Here is a 24468-nt window from a genome sequence, read left to right as displayed (position 1 = left end):
TCCCTACCCCCACCCCGCATGCCGGTCCTTCCCCTGAGTTCCCTCTGGCTTGCAGCGCCACATCGCAAACAGGAACAGGTCTGCTTTGTGACGGGTTTGAAGTCACTCCTGCAGATCCCTACTCGCTTTGGGTCAGGGAGAGCAGACAATCGGCCTTGGAATCTCACCTTAGTCCTCATTTGGCTCCGAGAAGCTGCGGTGAGCCTTGCTTTTCTCTCCTGTAAAGCAGAGAAGCCTGTACCTCCTCGGGCAGGGCGGGAGCCAGGTAAGACTTAGGCAAGTGCCCGAGCGCCCGCCCGCCCCCGAGAGGAGGCTCCATTGGGGCTGACGGCGCTTCCCCGCTTCCTCAGGTAGGTCTCACTTTGTACCGCTACTGCCTCGCCCGGAGCAGATTTCTTTTCCCAGAACTTGGCTGCCTGCGTCGGCATTTGGCATTCAGTGCCAATCCCGAATGATCAGTGCAGTTAGTCACCGTGATTTATCTGCACGCCTGGCCCGTGCTCCCTGGGACCTGGCGCTCCATACACTTCCGCTCCTCTCGGCGGCTCTAGGTGACCGTCTCACTTTTAGGCCGGGGCAGACGTCTGCCCAGCGCCTGGGACCGCGGGCAGAGAGACTACGTTAGCACCGCTGCGTGCCGGCACCGCTCCAAAGGGCAGGGAAGTGAGTCTGCGCGGTGAGAGGAGGCCGACTAGACCACGCTGCTGTCACCATTCCCCAGGGCGAGGAGTCGCAGGCCATCTCTGGGCAGTCAGGATTCTCCTGTGCCCTTGGGAAAACCATTTTCCCTCTCAGGGACTCTGATGCCTCACATATAAGATAAAGTTTGACTGGAACAGAAGTTTGCAAATAGCCTGAACCCAAATCAGTTTATTGATAGACTTTTATTAACTTGCCCAAGTAAAAAATTAAGGTATAATTAAAATACGATAAAATGCAGAGATCTTAACTATTTATTTGATGAAGTTTATTTGATGGATGTACACACTGAGTAACCACCACCCAAAGCATGATAGAAGCTAGAATATTTCCATCATCCAGAAAGTTCCCTCATGCTCCTGCCTAGTCAACTTCCCATCCTCCACTACTTCCCAGGCAACCACTTTCTGACTCACATCAACATTTGCAAGCCTTTTTTAAAGTTTTGAATTTTAATGCCTAAATGGCATTCTCCACAGAGCCACTCTCCCCTGTTGTCCTTTGTTCATTACCTGTCTGGATCCTCCTTGCAGGCATTTGAGTTTGTGATCCTCACTAGATGCTCTCCCAAGGCCTTCCCAGGTCTAACATTTTATGAGTCTAGTTAAGAATGGGCTTAACAATGGGCTCCCACAACCCTGGCACCCTTCCCTTAACCAACTCTTAGGTTCCCAAGGCCAGGCAGCACCCCCTTGTTTCTCACTGTCCATAGGGGCCCTTCTGAATTTCTTTGTGCCACTCATGGCTTATGTTTCCCTGCAGAACATCTCAGGCCCAGCCTTAACAACTCAGGGCCTGAGTCCACCAGGTGGGAAGAGACAGGACTAGGAAGATGATGAGAGCCCATGGAGAGCGTGCCAAGTGGACATTTCACATTTTGGGGGGGCTGTTTTCGAGGCATGTTCTAATGCTTGGAAGATTTCCCACTTTAGGAGTCTGCTTTTCCCAGATAGAAGCTAGAAAACTTGTGTTAGAGGCTTGTGGTGTGGAGTTCACTGGTCAGGGGCACCAGGACAGGACTCTGAGTTGCAGGTGACCAACATGAGGATAGAGCATGCTCAGGCGTCAGTTTCTTAAGGGAAGGTACCAAAGGCATGTGACTTGCTTTGGGGGTCAGCTGTGGCTGCAAGGTGGCATTCTCAATGCAGCAAGCAGCATTTGCACTGGCTGCAGGGGCAGTCATAGGCTGGTGGGCTCCTGGTGGCACACAAAAGGCAGCATCAACAGCTGCCTTGTCAGGTTGCTTGTGCAGCATGGTTCTGGATAGCATCTCTGGAAGCTTCAGTTCAGGTCAGCCCTGGTTCTCTAGCCCTGCCGAAACCCTTTTAATAAATTAATTCTTTTTCTGCTTAATCAGGTCAGTACCAGCTTTAGCTGCTTGTGATGAAGGACTGGTGATGGGCTCGTGGGCCATAGGTGGGAGAAAGGCAGGATGCCTGGAAAGGTCTGTAAGGAAGTCCTTCCCAAGGAGATGGGCTGAGTGAGTCCAGATATTACCTGGGAAAGATGCATCTTCATTCTGTTTCTTCAGTGGAAGAAATAGGGCCCAAGTTTCTTTAGTGGCAGAGAGAAAGCAATCTTTGCCCACTCCCTCTGCATACAGGACATCTGAACAGACCTTGGCTAATGGTAGTTAAGGAAGGGTGGAAAGACTGCCCTGAGGCAAACAGCATGAGTTTGAAGGACCACTAGATACTTGAGTGGCTTCTGCTTCCTTCAACTAACCAGCCCAGATCATGCCAAGTCAGCCTTGGGAGAAGCCATTTTTGCTTCCTTTGTGTTCTCTGGCCCAGCTGGTGGGAGTGCCGAATGCCTGGCAGGTAGTTCTGTGGAAGGCAAGCTGGGTGCCAGTCCAGGAGCCCAGCCTACATGTGGGCCAGGGCTGCCCAACCTTATCAGGAAATAAGTCAGGGTGGAAACTCAGGACCCTAGCGCTCTACAGGCTCAGACACAGAGCTAATGTTCTAAATATATTCCTTACCTCTTATTATTTCATTTAATTTTGGGAAAAGCTCCAATGAGATACATGTTATTTTTAGTTTTCCAGATGAGAAAAATGAAGTTCAAAAAAGTTGTCTACCTAAGGTCACTCAGCTAGTCACTTCCTGGAACACAACAGACCCTCAAATATGAGTTGAATAAGGGAAAGTGACAGGATGGAGATTCCTGATTGGTCTGAATCCTAAGCCTATGCCCCACATGCACGCTGCCATGTGAAGTGCAGTCTGGGAACATGCTGGCCTCTCTGTCAGTCTTTCCTCCCTTTTCCAGTAATTTCTCTTGATTACCAGTTCACCTAAGGCTTAAAGTTCCTGCAGAACTGAAGACACAACTCTGCTTGCTCTATAAAATTCCAGCCTCTCAGCTGTGTTCAGGGATAGGCTCCCAATAATGAAAACATATTTTCGTTTTCTTATGGTTTTTATTTTTCCCCAGCTTTACTGAGGTATGATTGACAAATACAAATTGTATAATTTAGGTTACACAACATGCTTTTTAAAAGATGTATAATATGATGGTTTAATATACATATACACTGGGAAATGCTTACCACAATCAAATTAGTTAACACATCCGTCACCTCGCATAGTTACTGTTCTTTTGTGTGTGTGCTGGGAACACCTAAGATCTACTCTGCTAGCAAATTTCAAGTATACAGTACAGTAGTATTAACTGTACATTAGATCCTCGGAGCTTATTCATCTTATAACTGAAGTTTGTACCTTTTGATCCATCTCCCCATTTCCACCACCCCTAGGCCCTGGCAACCACTGTTCTACTCTCTGTTTCTATGAATTTGACTTTTTTATATTCCACATATAAGTGAGATGATACAGCATTTGTCTCCCTGTGTCTGGCTTATTTCACTGCTAGCATAGTGTCCTCCAGGTTCATCCATGTTGCAAATGGCAGAATTTCCTTCTTTTTTATGGTAAGATAATATCCGTGTGTGTGTGTGTGTGTGTGTGAAATTTTCTTTCCCCATTCATCCATCAATGGACACTTTAGTTTGTTTCCATCTCTTGGCATTGTTAATAATGCTGCAGTGAACATGGGAATGCAGATAGCTCTTCAATATATTGATTTCATTTCCTTTGGATATACACCCCAGAAGTAGGGTTGCTGTCCTGGTTCTATTTTTAATTTTTTGAGGAATCTCCATACTGTTTTCCATAGTGGCTGTACCAATTTATATTTCCACCAACAGTGTACAAGTGTTCCCTTTTCTCCACATCTTTGCCAACACTTACTTCTTGTCTTTTTGATGACAGCCATCCTAACAAGTGTGAAGTGCTATCTCACTGTGGTTTTGATTTGCATTTCCCTGATGATTAGTGATGCTGAACACCTTTTTCACGTACCTGTTGGCCATTTGTATGTTTTCTTTGGAAATACGCCTAGTCATGTCATTTACCCATTTTCTAATCAGGTTTATTTTTTTGCTGTTGAGTTGTATGAGTTCCTTACATATTAGATATTAATCCCTTATCAGATAAATAGTTTGCAAATATTTTCTCCCATTCTGTAGGCTTTTTCATTTTGTTGTTTCCTTTACTGTACAAAAAAAAATCATACATTTTCATAATTTTGCTTTTATCTATAGTCTATAGGCTCATGTGATGGTCACCATTGCTCCATGAAACAGGTATTAGCAGGGCGACTTTATATGACTAGCCCATGGTAGTTACATGTGAGAACTGACTGGGATCTGGCTCACTGATCTTAGATTTCAGCCAGAGTGAGCCAGACAGAGTCCGACTTAAACCACTCCAGCCAGGGATGGGCAGGAGGGCATTCTCAAACAGGAAACAGTGACAAGGGTCTCCAGGGAGTCACATCCTGATTGAGCTTCAAAAGCCCCCAGCAGCCTGGACAAAAGTGGCTCTTCCCATAGTGCCACCTCTTCAGCTTCCAGCCCTCTGTTCCTGAACCCCCATCAGGCAGGTAGGGCATGCTGGTGCCCAGTGAAGGGCACAGGAATTCTCCTACCCACGTTCCCTGAGCTGTCCCGGCACCTGTGTCCATCTGATGGCTGGGCCCAGCACAAGTATCCCGATAGGGCCAAAGAGCAGGAGAGACAGAAAGATCTGGGCTCCAGGCCAGGCCCTGCATAGCATCAAATCACTTCCATGGAAACTGTTTTCATCCTTCAACCCAAATTCCATCGTTGAGGCTCTTGTCCTGGATTCCACAGGTTTTGGCAACAATTCAGCAGAAACTATGTCCTCTTCCTGGTTCCTGGGGCCCTTTGCCCATCCTTCCATTCCAGCACGTATCCATCTGCCTTGTTTGGAGTTTTTCTTTCTGTGTTTATGTCCCTTCCAGACTGTGAGCTCCTTGAAGACAGAGTCCAGGGCATGTAGTAGGTGCACAACAAAACTTACTGATTTGTCTTCACTTGGCTCCCATTCAGGTGCTGAAATTTCTTGTTTCATTTTGCCAACCAATGAAGACTGACCTCTCAGGCCCTCAAGTGTTCCCTCATTTATAAAAAAGAATCTGTGGGGTGGCTGAGAGTATATGTGAATGTAATCTTTTGAGGGCAGGCTTGTCACCTGCTTTAGGATTAAGCTGGGTTTAATTCCAGGTTCTGCCATTAGCAAATGAACTGAGGACAATCACTGGACTTCTCTGGGCTTCCCAACTATCTTCATGTAGTCAGTCCTCTTCCACTTGGACTAGGCAATAGCCTTTGCAAATGACACCCCATCTATAGCAGGATTCCCCAAGGAATTCTGGCTCACCACCATCACACATGTGATCTTCTCAAGACCCAGAAGTGATCATGGGAGCCTCCTGTTTAAAACCCTTGACTGGGTCTCCATTCCTTCAACTCCAGCTCCCAATTCCTCACCTTTGACTTAACACCCTGCACAATCTGGTCCCGAACTACTGTCCAGGCTCACCCCCTGTCGCCTGACCCCACACTCTCTGCTCTGGCCATACTGGTTCTAATATTCTGAGGAGCCACCATGCTCTTTCACATCATCTTTTCACTGTCTTTTCATACCTTCCCCAGATCCTACTTCAAGATTCAGCTCAGATGACTCTTCTTTTGTGAAGTTTTTCTGATGCCACCCCTGCTAAAGATTAAAACACTTCTTTTTATCAAAATGGGTTCCACTTTGACTGCAATTCCTATGGCCACAGGTAGGTCTCAGGCTCCTTTACCAGCGGCAGGGCTTTGTTGCCCCCAGGAGAACCCAAGACGGAGGGGGAAGTGGGGTAGTGGGCAGCACATGTAGGGTCAAAGCCAGCAGCAGGAGGATGAAGTGGGTGGGAGAGCCAAAGGAGAGCATGTGTGGACATAGACCCACCACCCTATCCCTGGGAAGACCCCCATTCCAGACTGGGAGTCCCTTGCTTTAAACTAGATAGTTCTATTCTCACCAGCAGGGTCAGCCTCTTGCCAGGTTTCTGCTTTGTCTGCCACAAAACTGCTCACACCTGAGGCTGCCAATGTGGCTGTGCTTCTGGGGGTAGCTAAGGACCTCCTGTCTTGCCAGTCTTTTCACAGTGCTGACACAGGCTCTTGGTACCCAAGGGCATTGTTGTGGGCAACACACTGCTCAGAAACACCAAAGGTACTCAGGGCTCCCCTTTGTGGGTGATATATGGATTCAAATGTATACATTAATTTTGCTTCTAAGAGCAAGTATCATATTTCATGAGGCTACAGGGGATGTGTTCAGTCTCACCAATAAGCCCATAGCTCTGTTGTCACGGTCTCACACATTAGAACGTCTGATGGAGAGCCAGGGTGCTGGTTTCTCCTCCAGAACAGAGTTAGCAATTCATGGCACCAAGTGCCATGGGCTTGGGCACCAGTAGTAGCTCCATCTTGACTCAATGAAAAGGCCTTGGGCATTACTTTGAAACCTTTATGGGTTCATATTTTAAAAGGGGCTCTTCCAACTCAGCATCGCATTATCCTTGGAATATTTTTTCAGGATCCATTAGCATGTTCTTTTCTGGTTCCTCAAAGTGCTGAGCAGGGTGAAGGCAGGGACAGGAAAGGAGACATAACACAGGTTCTACTCACTTTCCCGCCCCCACACCACCCTCAGCCCAGGGAAAAACCCAGTTCACACAGGGACTGGAGGCTTCAGGGAGACAGTGAAAATGGTGGGTGGGGACATGTCTCCTTAAGTAAATCAGAGTTGGGGAGAGAACCAAAGGGTAGAAGGAAGGCCTGGGAGGCCAGATCAGGTCCTCTGAATATAACACTGATGTTCAGAAGTGGAATGAGGGGAGTCCTTGGGCCCCAGCCTGGAAGTGGGAGAGACAGGCAAGGATGAGGGAGGAGAAAAGGCACCAAGCCCCACCTTGAGGGCCAGAGAAGCCACTAGAGTGCAGGGATCTGGAAACTGTAGACCACCACCTCCACGAGTCATCCTGTGGTGTCAGGAACTCGGGGGCCAGCCAGGACTATACCTGGGACGGGACCCCAGTTGCAGTTGAGGCAGGAATTACGAAGACCCTGGATGGGCCCAATTATCTGTCAAATTTTCAATCTGGAAGCTTAGAAGTCATCTCAGGAGCCAAGCATGTCATGCACGCCACCCTGTCTCCCGTGTCCTCCAGCCACAGCACCTCCTAGGCAGGGTCCATCTTCTTGTGCCACCAGGCCTCTGCCTGCATAGGTCCTCCCCTTCCCAGCTTCATTGCTCATTCTGCTCAGCCTTTGAGCTCAGCGCAGGTCTCATCTCCCTCTGGAACCCCCTGGGTTCCTTGTCCCTACATGTTCTCTTAGGTCCCCATGCTTGTCTCCCAGCATTGCCAGTTATTTTCTTGTCTGAATCCCTCACTGCACTACAAACTCTTGAAGGACTGGAGCTGACCCGTACTCCCTTGTGCACACTCAGCACCTAGGAGTGCCTGGTCCATGGGAAGGGCTCGATTAACCTGCTGAGTGAAGATGTGAATTAGCGGAAGAGGGGCGGGGCTCAGTCTATTTCTGGTTCCACCCTCTGGAAAATACATGATCTATACCTTGTGCACCTGACTGCCCTTCAAGTATCTGGTGATGATTATCAGATTCTGTCCCCAAGAGCATTCCAGGCATAGTAAACAATCCAGTCCCTTCCACACCTCCTCCAAGGTCCTGGCTTCCAATCCCTTCTCCACTGGGCTCCCTCTTCTGATGGCTCTCGAATTTGTCAGGATTCCTCTTTAAATGAGGCAACCAGAGTGGGACACATGTTTTATTCACATTTCTATCCAAAATATGTAACACTGGGCAATGGCTAGCATTGCAACAGAAATCAGTAGCTAAGTCAGAAATGGGATCCAGATTTTCCGATCCCTAAATCAGTCACATACTACCTTACTAATGTTACTCAGTCCTGGATTAGTAACCTGAACCCAGTTAATTTTCCACTTGCATGCTCAGTGTCATGCCCTGACTCCCAACCCCTCTGCTAACCCCCCGAGCAGCCCTCACCTCAGTGTGAGACAAAGGCCAAGCTACATGTAAGGCCAGCAGCTGGTTCTGCCAGGGATCAGGGCACAGCTGGTGGGGAAAAGGAGGGGGCAGCACAGATTAGGAAAAATGCGCCCCCTCAGGACAGACCAATTCATTTAACAACACATATTTATTGAGAACCTAGCTTCTTGGAGCTTATATTTTAGTAGGAAAGAGAGACAAACTAAAGACATACAGTATAAAGCTTGTTAAAAGGTGATCAGTGCTACAAAAAAAGAAACAGGTTACGGAGCACTGGGGCCGGGGTGGACAGATTACAGTTTTAAATAGGGTGGGCACAGGAGACCTACCTGAATACCCGGAGCAGGAGAGGGAGCTGGGGGAAGGGCATTCGAGACATGGGGATAAGACACAAGGCTGCTTATTTCCTACATCATAAAAACTGCACTGTAGGATGCAGCTCTAACGCCTGAGAATTAGAAACAAAACTAAACAGAAGAAGGATTGCTGGCTATTTTGGCTAAATGTATACACACACACACACACACACACACACACACACACACACACACACGTACACACATTTTGATCTCAGGGCAGGAGGATGAAAGGGCTGTTACTTAATGCTGGCTTCCTAGGATTTCACAACCCGCTCAAGGCAAAGGAGGGACGAGGCGCTCCACCCGCAGGCTTCTGTAAGAGACCGCAGGAATCATAAATACCATGTCCTTTTTGCCTATTTTCTTCTTTTTGAGGAGAGGTTTTCTTTTAACATGTGACACTCTTGGCACAGTCTTTGTAACTAGCTGTAGCACATGTGATACGTACAGAAAGCCAGCACAAAGTGGACCAGCCCTAGTGAAATCTAACGGCTAAACACATAAGCGATACATTTAAACAATACATTGCTATATACAGTGCTTATCTATATATGAATTTTTAAAATGAGCTCTAGTATTAAAGTCTACAGAGGGAGAAAACATTTATCAAATTTCCAAATTGTACTCCTATTTAAATCTCTATTTCCAGGATCAGCAGTTCATAGCTTCCACAAACTCCTAACTGTGCCCTCTGAAATGTATCCACACTGATTCGTATCTATTGGCTTGCTTCTCTTTTCTGGGATTAGATAGTTACCTTCATAAAGAATATTTGCTAACAACAATGGCAATGGGGAAGAAGTTGTCAATAAATTGCTATCTTTGGGGGCAGATGGTGTATTTTGTCAACCCCTCCTCCTCTTTTCCTTCCCTCCTTCCCTGAAGGATGTACCTATAGGTACATCTTTCCACTGCCCTTCAGAACTTTTCATTACCTTTTCTGATGTTCCAATGTGGATCCAGTCTGGTCATCAAACAGAAAACGCAAACTGTTGAGAGGATAAGTAATGAGCTACTCACGTAAGGTATGCACTAATAAAAATTTAATATCAGAAAACAAATCAGAAAACAGCGAAAAAATTGTTTTAACCATTCACAATTAAGGTGGAAAGAGACAAAATTATAAGGCAGCCATCCATGGAATGATTTCATGTTTACAAAGTATCCAGAAAAAAGGGACATTTAAAACCACCATTCAGGCTACTGAACCGGGAGAACTGCAGCGTTACCCCACAGGGCTTCCAGCTTGCTAGAAGAGGCTCTCAGAAAACAGACCAAAGCCAGTCTACTTCTACTAGGCTGAGCATATCTAGAAAACTCCCAATGGTTGTCTAGTCCTTTCCTACAAGTCACAAATATCCCTCAGGTCTTCTCAGGTGAATCTGGATGTCTCAGGTACAAAGGGGCTACATCACTGATTTTAATTTCATAGCATCTCCATCAGTGCTCTTTGGGTGATGTGGACCACTCTGTATTGAGCAGAAATTTTTTAATGCAAGGCAGGTTTCCCTGTAGAACACCTATAGAGGGTTCTCGCCTTGCCCTGCAGCAGTTTTGAGTGAATCTGGTCATGATTCTCAGTCTCCCAAGGGGATCGGGGCCTCATAGCAAGAACATTCTTTGGGGCCTTGCGTTGTTTACATACAGTTCTCATGTTCAGTATTTAGCTACTATGTGTCTGAGGGGCTGGCGAATCCTCCTAGTTCTAGTCCTTGAAAAAGAGAAAAGTCAGGCAATGACACGTAGAAGTAGGCCAGTAAAAAAAACACAATTACATTTCTCCTTTCAACAAAGAACTGACCAGTCAAAACAGCCACCTCTCTCTTTTATTCTAATGATTCAAAATACAGGAACAGCCTTGGCTGTTTCAAACAGGGAAATAAAAAGGTGATGGGAGGAGAGAGAACACATAGCCTCTGTAGGTGGTACCGTTTCCAGCTCTCGACACTTCAGTGCAGAATCTTTGCCTAAAAATGCAATCTGGCAACAACACCCACAGGAAAGCCATCAGACCTGGAACATCACTGCTTCGGGGGTATGGGGACTGATAAGCAATTTACTGAAGAACAAGTGACAGAATGGATCAGTAGTGCTTTTCAACTTAATTTGCCATTTAATTTAAGACAGCACTCGAGATCTGAAGAAAGTCTATCCCTACCGAGGAAAGGGAGTCAAATTGCAATTCAGATTAACTTTGGTTACGAGGCAGGAAGGACCGTGCTTTTCATCATCAACTGCACCTCTCTGGTAGCCACTGGTTCCATCTGTGATCATGGCAGCAGCTTAGGTATTGCCAATGTTTCTAAATGTGTGAGAGCAGTAAGGCATCCACATCTAAGGAGGCAGTTTTAAACAAGAGGAAAATGGAACTGAAATGTGCCAATAAGTGACCATCCGTGTGGCCTCTCTTGGGACACTGTCCACCACAAGCAAGTTCCTCCCCCTGGGGAAGGAGGCCTCTGCCATGCTACTCGGTTCCCTGCTGCCTGAAGACGCATTTGAGCCCTGTAGGATTAGTATGGCTATTTCTGCCTGCTGACCAGGAGGGGAATGAGTAGTTCCTAAGGCAGCAGTTTTAAAATCTGGGAAAGCCCATAGCTTCTGAGAGCTGATAGGCCTTGAAAGGTCTGCTTGTTAATGTGAGGTCCAGAGGGGAAGGCAAATTTGGAAGTTAAATGGTTCGATCCTTGCCAGAGTTCAAGGCCCTATCCAGCAAGATATTCTAGCGAAACTTTTAAGTGTGACGGCAAGGCACTGCTGAAAGAGGCTGTGGCCAAGTAGAACAAATTTCTGATCACTGCACACAACAATATGATAGGAAGTGCTACTATCCAAACCAAACCAGACACCAAAACAAGCTATTTATTTAACAAAGTATATTTCCAGGGAGAATCAAGGCAACCGTGTCATTCTGAAGGACCAGATGAAACCTCATGACTCTCCTAAGTCAGAGGCATTCTCAGGAAAGTCACTTACTTTCTGCTGGTTGTACGCAATGGTTGCCAGCCACTATCCAAAAGCAGATCCTGTTTATGCTACTTTGGTCTACAGCCAGCAGAGGGCTGGCAAGTTCTATTTCCACAGCTGCTGACCTAGTGACAACTCTAGGAAGGAAATAAAGAAATCCTAGGCATGCTGGCTTAGGTGCCATATAAAATGATTTACAAACTCTTAAATCCAATGCCCTGAAGAAAATAGTCTTGGTTCCCTCTTTATGTAATGTCTTTTGAAATGGTAAAGTCAGAATAAATTAATAATACAATATTATACACTTATTTCATAACACAAGGTTTACAAGGGATTTTGGCAAATATGAAAAATTATCCTACTTTGCTTAACACTTTTACTATCTCAATTGTTTAAATTATCAGAATATTAGTGATTGTGTCATCTCATGTATGAGGAAGTGATATTTAAGGGTTTAACAAAGCTGCATTTGACACAAAGGTAACATCATTGAAGGGAATAAAGAACACAGACAATATTATCTTCATTATCACAGTTCAAGAAGCGGTTGTCCTGATGAGAACTCAACTCACACAAATATTAACATCGCCACCAGCAGTAAGCAGCAAATTACAGGAAGGAGGGGCTGGAGGGAGAAGTTAGGAGAAAAGCATGGAAAAGATGAAGAGACAAGAGACATGATTTTTAAGCTTTAAATCAATAGGCAAACACTTCCCATTTGTGACACATCTTGACTTTCTTCACTGCTGTAGGTGCTTTATGTGGTGCTGGCCTAACAGTCCCCAGGGGACACCAAGTAGTCTGCCAGAGGGACTGCTAAGATACACAGTTAAAAAGAAAAAGAAAGGACAATGTAGGTTTTGGTAATCTTACTTTTAAAAAGATTACTACAAAGACATCACTAACTATCCAAATTCACTTAAAGTTTAACACCTCTTAATTTCCAAAGATACTTTGGGATCTGACTGTTCTTGAAGGAAAGCCTAGGCCTGAACTAGAACTTGGCTCCTCTATAAAGACTGTGTTGGAGGCAGGTACTCTACACAAATGAGAACTTGAAACGAAATGCTATAAAATAGTCATGTCTTTAAAAGCTAGTCCACCTCTGTTGCTCCATTTGATGGAATGGCAGGCTCTCTTTAAAGAGGCATGTGCAAAAGGAGGTGTTCAAGTCTCTCCAGACACCCCCTCTTCAATGGATATCTCTCCCGAGTATGAAGTCAGCGTTCAACGTGTCTTGCCGTCATTTTCCTGACTCTAGCCCCAAATGAACTATACTTATCTTTAGCATCTAAGACAGTGGGCGTCATGACCTTCTATCAAGGCATGTGGCATAGATGCTAAAGCACCAGTCTTACACGGTGAGAACCATGTTAAAAATCAATGGATAAAGTGGCAGAGCCTCTAAACTAAGAAAGAGATTTAGCTTAATTACAGAACACTGTACTTTCATAATTATTTCATTAAGAGTATGAAGTTCTCCACTTTTCCTTAAAACTAAATTCCATCTTCCCTGAGAATAGGGTTAAGAGAAACATCAAAACTCAAAATGCCAAGGGCCCTTGAAAAGACAACACAACGGAATGTCTGTATCCAATCGCACTGTGTTGTTTCTACTCTGAAAGCTTTCCATTACTCCAGGTTTTCATCTCACCTCCCTCCAGACTCTTTCGGAATACAGGTGGAGATGGGCAGGCGAGACAAGAGACTGAGGAAGTGAGCAGCTGTCACGTGCCGGCTGTTCTCACTGGATGGCAAACGGCCACGGACTGAGGCTGGACCCTCCACAGTTAATGTTGGTGTCCTATGGACAGAATGAGTGGGATGAGGCAACCCAGAACCAGGGCGGCCACCTCCAGGCGGCTGAGGCCTCTCCCTCCAGTGGGGTCGGGTTTGTGGCTGTGCCCCATCCCACCCACCTCCGGGAGGACATGTACTGTGGCAACATAAAGAAATGTCCCAGCAGAGAAAAGCATGGCCACTCCAGTGGCATTGACCTCTGAAAGGGCTTCTTTACTGCTCTGTGGAGTAAGAGAGAGAGAGAAGAAAAATTAAGTCAGTAAAATTCAGAGTCTGGAAGAAGTTTCAATAAAAAATACTCAATATTCGTAACTGGTGCTAACTGGGACACAAGGGACATCTTGAGATCAGAGCAATTTTGTTATTTATGGGAAGCTTCCAAACAAGGGTTTAAGACTATCGGTGATGTACACAATTACTTTTTCAAACAAACTTCAAGTCTGGTTGAACAGGTTTGGCCTGTATTCTTAAGATGGAATCAACAGCATTATTAATGCAGATGTCAAATTTCACATATCCATTCATTTACTGTATTAATATTAACAATATTCCACATGCACCAGGCTCTAGGCCAGTGCTTTAGATGTAGCACCTGCCCTCACAGAGCCTAGAAATATCTCATAAGTTAATTTTTACACAGTTAACTTCAACTTTTTCCATTAAAAAAGTGGACCTATGGAATAAGACAATTAAAAATTTGAGAAAAGAACATGCCATAAATATAACATGTAACTCCATGCCTCCAGAATTATCATACCTTCCTGTCAAAAGTTCTCAAAACTTACATTGATCAAAGAATTGATAAATGGGGTAAGGTTTAAAAGGGAACTAGATACTGCTCACTGACTGGAGGACAATAAGGCATTTCAGGTGAGTCACCAGGTGTCAGCAATCCAGATCAGCTAACCCTTGATAATAGGAACGTAACCATTCTTTAACCATCTCATTTCTCATACATTCCTTTCTTTTTTTTTTAATTTAATTTTTTTATTGAACTGTAGTTGATTTACAATGTTAGTTTCAGGTGTACAGCAAAGTGATTCAGTTATACACATACATACACATATATACATATATTTCCAGATTCTTTTCCATTATAGCTTATTACAAGAAATTGAATACAGTTTCCTGGATCATACGTTCCTTTCAATACAAGTTTTACTATATCAAATATGAATCGAATGACACTCAGGAGAATCAGTGACCTTTAGAGAGAGCATGGCAAAAAGCAGTTTCCAGGAACTATCCTTAGTTGGTTTGGTTCTAAGATTCTCTTCCTGTTCTGTTGCCTGCCAGTTGATGTTTAAGTAAAATGAGGATGGCTGTTGCTAAGAACTGCAGCCCAAGTGGACAGAACTATAAGGCAAGAAAGATCCAACTTGAGCAACAGAGCAGAATGCCCAGGCTCTGAGCTGACTAATGCCGCGTGCCACTTCGGATCTGAAGCTATGTTCGGTGCAATGAGGAAGAACTTACTATGCAGTGATACGAGGGCTGGGACTAGAAGAACCTGAGTCTTAGCTGAACAGAGCTCTCTCTGTTCATGCCCTACTGCCTCAAAGCTGCTGCGTGCTTGTCACTCACACTTCTTGTGCCCACTGAATCATTACATAAGTACTGTCCTGACTTATGTATCTGTCAGATAAAATTAGAATGTCTGATTAGGTTTAAGTTATGTTATTTTAAAGATCATGTATTTATGCAAATATTTCTGGAACTGATGGAGTAGTAGTTTTCGAATTAAATGAATAAAGAAATTCATGATGAGGACTAGCTTGGAATTAAGATGTTTACTCTGTACAGGTTTTTAATCCCAATTTTATCTTTAGTTTGAGGTGGTGATTTAATTGAAAAATTCATCTTAATAAGAGCCCGTAAGTTCTAGTAGATCACAAAAGAATTAGACATCTGTCTGGATAAGCTAGGAAAGAGTCAGACTTACCTTACTTAGTCCTAAGTACGTCACCATGGACATAACTGGTGCTGCCAGTGCGAAGACGAGTAAGTGCTTTCTGATTCGATTCCGCTCGAGGCCTGCATGCATTAAGAAGGAAACCAGTCCAAAAGCAGCTGGTGCCTAGAAAAAAAAAATTATCCTTTATTATTCTAGAAGTTGGATTGCTTCTGCATTATGAAGAGCATGTCATTTGACTGAATCCTCATACACGAAAACCAGTCATAATAGCAAGTCTGAGCTTTTAGAAATTAATGTTCTAAGCTAGAAAATATCCTATTTGTGTGTGCATGTTAAATAGTCAAAAAACGAATATAAGAAAAGAAAAGCATTTATGATTAAAAATTACTATGAAATATAGAAACCTGTAGAGAATTTAAGTTTGTGTATAAGACCACACAAAAAATAAAGCCCCCCCAAGGATAAGTTTACGAAAATGGTAGCAAAAATACTCCAGCTATGGAAAGATTTATTCAATTCATAAAATGAACAGCAATTATGAAAATAGCTAAAAAATTTTTCCATTCCAGAAAAACATAATGACCAAAGAAAAATTTTAATTAAGACTACAGTCAATACCAAAGCTTACACCAAAATTTTGCTTACCTTATGTAGCATTATTGCCACAAACACAATTAACTGGACACTAGTTTGTGAAGTAGAAGCTGCTGCTCCCAAAGCAACACCATCCGCTAAATTTGGAAAAAGTAAAATCATAAAACACTATAAATAACAACTATAATAGTGTAGTGGTTGAGCATGTGGGCTGTAAAGTCAGATAGAGCTGGACTGGACTCTGGGAAGGTTACTTAACCTTTCTGAACCATACAGCCTTCTCATTTCTAAAATGGGTTCAATAAAGCATATACTCTTAGGGGTTTTATGAGGGTTAAAAGAGAAAACATATGGGCCGAGCTTAGCAAAGGTGCCATTCGATTTTCAGTATGTCAGCTGTTACTGCTGTTACTGGAAAATTCTGATGCTCAAAAATCTGATTAATCAATCAAACTGTACTAATAGAAATGTCAAAGGATTTCAAAGGAAGCATCTCTGCATCTTGCAGCTGAAAAAACAAAATAAAGACACTAGGACTCGGCATACATGATTTACACTTATGGAGTAAATACTGGTTGAATGGGTGAATTTTTTGTTAGAAAAGTATGTTTTACCAAAAGTCCAGATACTAGTGTATCACCTTTCACATGCTTTTGTTTGTCACTGACAGATCCCTACTACCGAGACTAGTTTTGGTTTGTGATTCCAAAGCTTGCTCAGTCAGCAATCCCAAGACTCTGACACTCTACAGCCTGCCTCTGTCTCGACTGGTACTTTGGGTGGATACCAGGCAGCAGGGCTATTCAGTACAAAAATGCCAGGTCCTTATGCAGATGAGATCCTACGGCAGAGGTCAACACTTTTTCTTAAAGGGCCAGATAGGAAATATTTTAGTCTTTGTGGGTCATTTGGTCTCTTGCAACCACTCACTCCATCATTATCGTGTGAAAGCAGCCACAGATAATACGTAAACAAGTGGCCATGGCTGTTTTAATAAAACTTTACTTACGGACACTGAAATTTGAATTTCATGTAATTTTCACATGCCATGAATTATCCATCTATTAAGAAATATAAAAACCATTCTTGGCTTGCAAACCCCTGACTCTGAGTAGGCCAGGGCTTGTGCTTGTGTAGGAGGACTTCATTAAGCAACCATTTCCCCAAAAGGCCAGCCCAAGAGCATTTCATGTGGACGGTCCCCGTGTGACAGAAAAGAAAGGGGTTCCACTGTAATCCAATCCTACCTGCAGCATGGACGACCAGCCCCAGTGTGGTGGTGATTTTGGAATTGCTAGGCCTTGCTGTTTCTGGATCTGAAGTAAAAATAAGCAAGTCAGCCATTCAGCAATGTGAAACAGAAACTGTTAGAACATTCACCTGGATGTGGAAGAATTCTTAGCAAGCTCTTAAAGTAGTAGATTATTTTCCTCACTATTGTCTTTTCTTCTGCTTCAAACATGTAGAAATTTCCTCTGTCCTGAAGAAGTGGGCAGGAGGGAACTTTTCCTTTGACCCGGCATTCCCTGAACAGACGTCACCCTCAACTGCCTCACACCCCTTAACGCCCTACCTCTCCACGGAAAGTGCTCAGGAGCCTCTGATCACTTCTCTCCAGACCAATTTCACTGTCATTGCCCACCTCCTTCTCTTCCCCAGCCTCCTGCAATTTCAACTTTATTCTAACATCAAAATGTCTGTCACATTTGCCTTTCTCCATTTTATCGCCATCATTCTAACCTCAATTTTCATCAACCCAAACCTAAATTAGCAATAAGCTCCCAACTGGTTGTTTCCCCTTACTCTCCTCCCTAACTCATCTTACAAATCTTGTCAGATGCATCTTTCTGAATCACCACCCTTGTGATGGGTCAGTTATCCAGTTAAGAATCTGCTGCTTTCCAAATTCAATCCAAACTGCTCTATTAAGTAGGTTCTTGAGCCCTTTATCAACTGGTATCATCTTATTTCTCACTGTCCAATCCAGTTAAACCAGTTTATTTAACATCTCTAATAAAACTGTCTCATTCTTCTTTCCTCAAATCTCCTCACCCCTAATTCTTGGCATGTACTGTTCAGCTTGGCAATCCAAAACTGAGAGAGTGTTCAAAGTCTAAATCTAGGACTGCTGATTTCCATAAAGAATCAAAGGTTAGTTAATTCCAGCTCAAAACAACCTGCCCCCTGCCTACAAATATACAGCTCTATGCAAGTCTCTACGTGCTACTTGAAGGTTTCTTCTCTACTCCACCTTAGATATACAAACTGTTTTCACTTAAATATGTCTTATATCCCCAGATTGACTGTGAACTATATAGAATTAAATTCTATACTTCTTTCCCTTCCTTCCTTCCTTCCTTTTTTTAAATGGAATTACTGGGGATTGAACCCAGGCCCTCATGCATGCTAAACATGTGCTCTACCACTGAGCTATTATCCTCCCCCCTCCATTTCTTTTTTATATATCTTATAGCATAGCACTGGCCACCCACTAGTTGATTAATAAATTCTTGGTGGAGAGTAAAAAAAAAAAAAAAAAGTAGTTATCTGTACTACAGCTATTATAGAAAGTAAACAAACAAGTAAATAATGTCCAAACAATGCAAAGTTCAAAGACATGGACATCAAAATGCCAGGTGAAATGACAGACGGACATTAGTCAAATAAACTGCAAGGAATGTAATCATTTTGAGAGGCCCAGCACACAAAAGGACAGTTTACAATGGAAAAAGCATGCATGAGTAAAGTAACACGTCATCTTTTTATTAACAACATTTATCTTCTAATTAAAACACTGCAAGAAGGGAAGTTAAAGCCCCTAATCACTCTGAGACAACAAATATTTCAATATCACCCCGAACTGGAAGAACAATCAGATGGCACTATGCAACAAGCTTATTTTGGCTTTTCTTCATACAGAGTCTTGTGGTCTAGCTATGAGAAGCATCTTAAATAAAAATTAGAGGCTTTAAAATTAAAACACAATTTTTATAAATCTCTAGGAAAAGATGGCGTCAGAATAAATTTAATACATGAATTAACTTTTACTGATAAAAATACACAAAACTCTGCAGGTAATAGGTAAAGTGAAGCCATTAGATACATGAAAGCCAGCAAAAATAGTGACCTCTGAGACAAAACAGGAGGAAGAATAAAGGACCACATGCTACATCTAATCTTTGTATGGGGTTACAGGACACCAATCAGCCTAAAAATGCATTTTAAATTAAAACTCAAAAAAATTGAAAGAAAAATGTCATAAAGGCCAGTGTGGACAACTATGTATGTAATGCAGCTGGAGTCAGATTCCATCCAACAGAGGGTGCTTCTCATTTACTATTTAGAATTCAGTACATGAATAAAACCTTTTACTCCTAAATCAATTTCCTAAAAGAAGACTTGGTTTAAAAAAGAGAGAGGGAGGGAGAGAGAGAGAGAAAGAAAGAAAGAAGAAGAGAAAAGAAATAGTAAATACAAGGAAATTTAAAACTTTTCTAGACCACGGGCATTTTTTGTTTAAAATTTAATCCCATAATTTTAAAAAACCTTTCATTTGGGAATAATTTTAAATGCTCAGAAAAGTTGCAATAGTTCTAAACACACTCAGATACTCTTTTCTCAGAATGACTGATAGTCTAACATTTTGCCCATTTGCTTTATCATTTGTGCTCACGCTCTCTTGTTCTCTATCCACACCACACAAACGCACATATTTTTTCCTGTACCATTTAAGTTGCATCCATCAGAGCTCTTTACCCTTAGCTACTTCAGTATGTATTTCCCCAAGAGAAAGGATGTTTTCTTATATAATCACAGTATAGTTATCAACTTCTGTAAGTTTAACATTGATTTTTTTTTTCTAATCTCTCTTGCATATTCTAATTTTGTCAGTTGTCCAAAGAGCATTTTTCCTTTTCCAGGAAGGATTCAGTCCACGATCAGATTTGCACTTAGTTGTATATCTTCAGTCTTCTTTAATCTAAAACATTTTCTCTGCCTTTGACTTCGGTGACATTGCTATCTCTGAAGACTACATTCCCCTCCCTGCGCCTTCCTTGTCTTTTAACAGAATGATCCTTCCTTTTAGATTTGTCTGATGTGTCCTCAGATAACGCATTCCTGCATGGCATACTAGGTAGGTGATGCTTCTCAGGATATCACATCCAGAAGCACAGGATGTACATCTGCTGCTCACTGTGGTGTCAATTCTGGATTTTATCTTGGACACTGTAAATGTTATCTTGTGGATACTATGGATTCAATTATATTCCTCCAAAGAGTGTTGACTTTTTTGTTTTGCTTTAAGTAACTTGGTTTGGCTCAAACTGCCAACTCTCTCTTTTGAGCAGCTGCCTAAATCTCAGTTTAGTTCTTTTATCTTCAGCTGAGCTTCCTGGAGTCTGCCCAGGAAAGTACGGTTCAGGGCTTAGCCAGAGACTTGAGCAGTTTATACACAGAATTTGGGGCTGAGTTTCTCTGTCTCTCTCCTTTCTAAGATTCTCCCCTCACTTTCCAGAGGCTGCAGTTACCCGGAACTCTGTCCTCCAGTTCCTTAGGCCAGAAAGACTTGAGTTTTCTATCAGTTAGCTACCCTACATGCACTGACTGCTAAAAGCAGTAAAAATAGGAATTAAAAGCAGTAAAAATAGATCCCAAGTGTTGACTCACTTTCAGAATTTGCCTCCATTAGGTCACTCTCCAATTGTCTTTAGATAGTGCTTTTAAAATTTTGTCCAAAGTTTATAGTTATCTGTAAGGAGGCTGGTCTGATAGGAACTTACTTATTTATACTAAAGCAGAATGCCAATGACATTAATTCTGGTTATCTGATCAAGGTATTGCCTGACTTCTTCATTTACTTTTTTTCCCCTTGCAGCTAATAAGCAAATCAAAATATACCCCCTAGATTTAACATTGATGATTCTGACCTGAGCCTATTTTTACTATGAAGGTTGCAAAACTGATTTTCCAATTCCATCAGTTGGCACTTAGCATTCTACTGTAAGCAAATGCACCCCCTTCTCCTTCTTTTATCTTTGTCTCATGTGGATGGGCCTACTGCTTCCCATTTTTTCAATGGCTTACATTTTATTACTGTTCTTAATTATCCTGGTGTTCAAATTGTCCTAATTCTGGCCAGCGGAAGCCCCTTCAAGCTGGTTCCTATATCCTGTAACATGTTTCCATCTTCTTTCTTCCTTCAGGTATATATATTTCTTGAGCGCTAGATGTTCCAAGCTCATTTTATACTTACCCTGCCTCTGTCCTGGAATCAGCCATTTCTCTGAAGAGCCCTGGAATGCTCATTGCTAGTGGGGTGTCTTTATTTCTAGGCCCTTTCTATAGACAGAGCTAAGACATACGTACATGTATACATAAACACACATGTATATATGTACACATATACATACACATACAAGTTTTAGAAATCATGATTCCAATGGCTCCAATTCCAATTCATCCCTGCAGGGGTTCCTTCCTGCCTTCCCTCATTCCCTATTTGTATGTCCTTTTTTCCTCAGTGAGGACTCTGGTTCCACCATCAGCAACACATTTATTCATTTGCTCAATCTTTTAACACATCTAATACAGTTCAGAACTGTTCTGCCCATACCACTACAAAAAGCAAAGCCTACTAAAAAGAGTTCAGTATTTGTTTATGCTTCTTCCCCAACTCCACACATCACTAAAGGTACGTCACCAAATACTCTGTTCACAAGTTACTTGAATTCACTTTTAAAAAATCCCCTTCAGTGTGATTGTTATTCATCTGAAATACAGTTCACTTGTTTCAGTTAGCTCCCCTATCTTGGTTGATTTCATTTTATTTTTTGAATATGGAAAATATTAACACTTTTCCAAAAGTCAAAACTATATCAAAAAGGCATGCCCAGGGAACTGTCATGCCGTCCTCAAAACCTTCTGTCCTATCCCACCCTCGCCCTCACTCCTACAGGTAACCAACTTTGTGTTCTAGCTGATCCTTCTTATGTTTCTTTTTTGTAGAGATAAGCAGATATATACATGTTCTCTTATTTCTCCTTTCTTGTACAAAACATAGTATTTGATAGATGGTAATTTATTTTTGCTTTTTTTTTTCACTTAACAGTTTTTCCTGGAAATCTCTCCCCATCAGTTCACAGAGATCTGATTTCTTATTCTTTTTCATAGCTGCACAGAACTCCATTACATGTATGCACCATACTTCACTCAACCAATCTGCATGGCTAGACACTGAAGTGGGTGTACAACGGTAAACAATGCCGCACTGATTAATCTTATGCATATGTATTTTCACATTGGAGCCAAATGATCAGATTCTGAGAAGTGGGGTTTTGGGTTGAAGGGTAAATACACATGTAGTCTTGTTAGATACACCCAAATTCCCCTCCAAGGGGGCTGCACCATTCATTATGCATTTCCAAAGCAATGGATGGCAGTGTCTGCCAATAGAGTATACTGTCACGCTTTTGAATTTTTGCCTATCTGACAGGTGAGAAATGGCATCTCAGTGGAGTTTTCACTTGCATTCTTCTTATTTTAAGTACAATTGAACATTTTTTCATATGTTTAAAGGCCATTTTTATCTCTTTTAATGAACTATCTTTACATGGCTTTTGCCTGCTTTTAAACAGTTTTTGGTAGACCAGGAATTGTTAACCTGGGGTCCACATAGCAGAACACAGGTAGAATGCAGGGGGTATCTGTGACTTTAACTTGAAAAAAAATGCACTGTATTTTTACTAACCTCTAACTGAATTTTAGCATTTCCTTTAATTATGAATATAGACAATGAACCACAAGTAGCATTAGTACTACCTTTACTGCCAACAGAAATCAGAAATTTCATATTATTTTACAGCTGTTATTGATATCTTCATACTATCACTTTCACTCATCACTGCTTCAGATTAAGGGCTTAGAGAAGTGCTGTCACATTGCATGATTATAGTCTTCTTGTCCATAGATGCTCATGTGATGGAGCTGGGCAACTATCAGGCAACTCTGTACCTAACAGTCATTCAGCCACCAAAAAGTACAAGTCATGGTCTCTCAGTGGGGACCAGGATATCTCTGCTGCTTTCTAGTAGTTCCTATCCACAAAATCTCTGTCAATGTATTTGAAAATATCTGTAAACCCTTATGTCTATATAATTCTTTCAAACGTATTTCTATCATGATGGCATCAGTTATTATCATGGACCAGAATTTCTTTTTATTTAATATAAACCATATAGAGATGTTGATCTAGCCAAAGATGAATTCACTGATCTTAAGACAAAAAAGTTACTCTGACTAGAATTAATTTTAAAAGTCTTGGAGAATTCTAGTTGCCCTTAGGAGAAGCTTGTCTTTCCCTACTAAGAGAGCTATGCATGTATTTAAGTATATCTGTAATAAAATGTCTTTGTGAATCAGGCTCTTCTGCACTAGTAACCATCAAAACAAAAACCCAAATCAACTGGATGTTCTACTCAATACTCTGTTGCCTTGTTAAAGCGCATTTATTTAATGCCCTGATAAAGAAGACATACATTACTATATCACAACTTTGTTTTAATGTTTTGGTAACTATATTTCAATATAGTTGATTTTCTCTATAATCCTATGCACTATGTTTTATGCATTTTAAAACATTACTCCGATAAAAGGTCCACAGGCTTCAGACTGCCTAAAGGCTCCATAGCACAAAAAGGGTTAAGAACTTCTGCCCTAGACCTCCATCAAAGGAGACAGCTTTAAAATAACCAGGGTAATAATCCAATAAACACTCTCTTGTGCCATGTCACAACACTCTAGCTTGCCCAAAAGAATAAAACGTTCATCAGAACCTGAGAAAGACAAGAGTTTTAGCATAAAATAAGGCCACTGATACATACATACCGAACTATTCAATGATTTATGACCACCTAAATTACAAATTTATTGGACTGCCCAGAAAACCTTGGAGCCACTTACCATCAGTAGAATGCACATGGGAGCTGCCGATCTGGTCCACCAGCAACATGAAAACGAAGCCCAGAACAAGGGAAACACCGATGTAGGCGTGCAGCTGTGTGTGGTCATGGTTGTGCTCATGTTCATGGGCAACTGGTATTTCTGCTGCTTTATCTGATGCAATCACATTCTGTGTTTGACTTGATTGGTGGTGTTTTCCTAGAGCAGAATGAACCATAAGGAGAAAATGTGTCCCTCTTAAAACATTTTCATGTGGACATTTCCATTCTTTTGTATTTCAAGCTCTATAGACTTTATGGCAAAGACATTCACTTCCTATATTGTAATCCAATCATAAACTTCCTTAACTTAAAGTTCATTATGAAAAAATTCCCAAGGGTCTTTTGCTTTTAACATGCAGAACTTTTAATTGCCTACTATTCTCAAAACCTAGGAAGGGGAGCAGTTATAGCTCAGTGGCAGAGCACGTGCTTAGCGTGCATGACGTCCTGGGTTCAATCTCCAGTACCTCCATTAAAAAAAAAAACCTAGGACATGAAAGCAAATTACCAAGCAAGAAAGCAGTCACATTCCCAAGCGATATCCCCAAATCTGCCTTTCTGGCTAGAGAAATTCATACCAATGAAACTACAGTTAAGTTTATTTTGATGAAAATAGGCAAATGAAGAACAGTAACAATGAAAATAATTACAAATCAAATGTATCTAGTTTTAAACCTAGGTTAATAT

At 42.1% G+C, this 24468-nt stretch overlaps 1 protein-coding gene across 2 annotated transcripts in view; it reads right to left on the bottom strand.

Moving 5' to 3' along the window:
* Positions 1–9533: 9533 nt before the first annotated feature.
* SLC39A9 (solute carrier family 39 member 9) overlaps positions 9534–24468 on the bottom strand; it is a 41513-nt gene continuing 26578 nt past the window's right edge. The window contains exons 3-8 of one of the 2 annotated variants that reach the window (XM_010976593.3): positions 23741–23938; positions 17029–17097; positions 15833–15918; positions 15215–15349; positions 13392–13493; positions 9534–13276 (exon numbers count right to left, since the gene is read on the bottom strand). In XM_010976593.3, coding sequence (XP_010974895.1) covers positions 13217–13276; positions 13392–13493; positions 15215–15349; positions 15833–15918; positions 17029–17097; positions 23741–23938 — 650 coding nt within the window. In that variant the 3' untranslated portion in view covers positions 9534–13216. Of the gene's footprint in view, positions 13494–15214; positions 15350–15832; positions 15919–17028; positions 17098–23740; positions 23939–24468 lie in introns of both variants that reach the window. The other variant, XM_010976592.3, reaches the window with a different exon arrangement.

This window comes from Camelus dromedarius, chromosome 5, assembly GCF_036321535.1.
Source record: "Camelus dromedarius isolate mCamDro1 chromosome 5, mCamDro1.pat, whole genome shotgun sequence".
Lineage (NCBI taxonomy): Eukaryota > Metazoa > Chordata > Mammalia > Artiodactyla > Camelidae > Camelus > Camelus dromedarius.
Note: the sequence above shows the minus strand (reverse complement) of the source record. Positions and strands in the feature narration are given on the sequence as shown.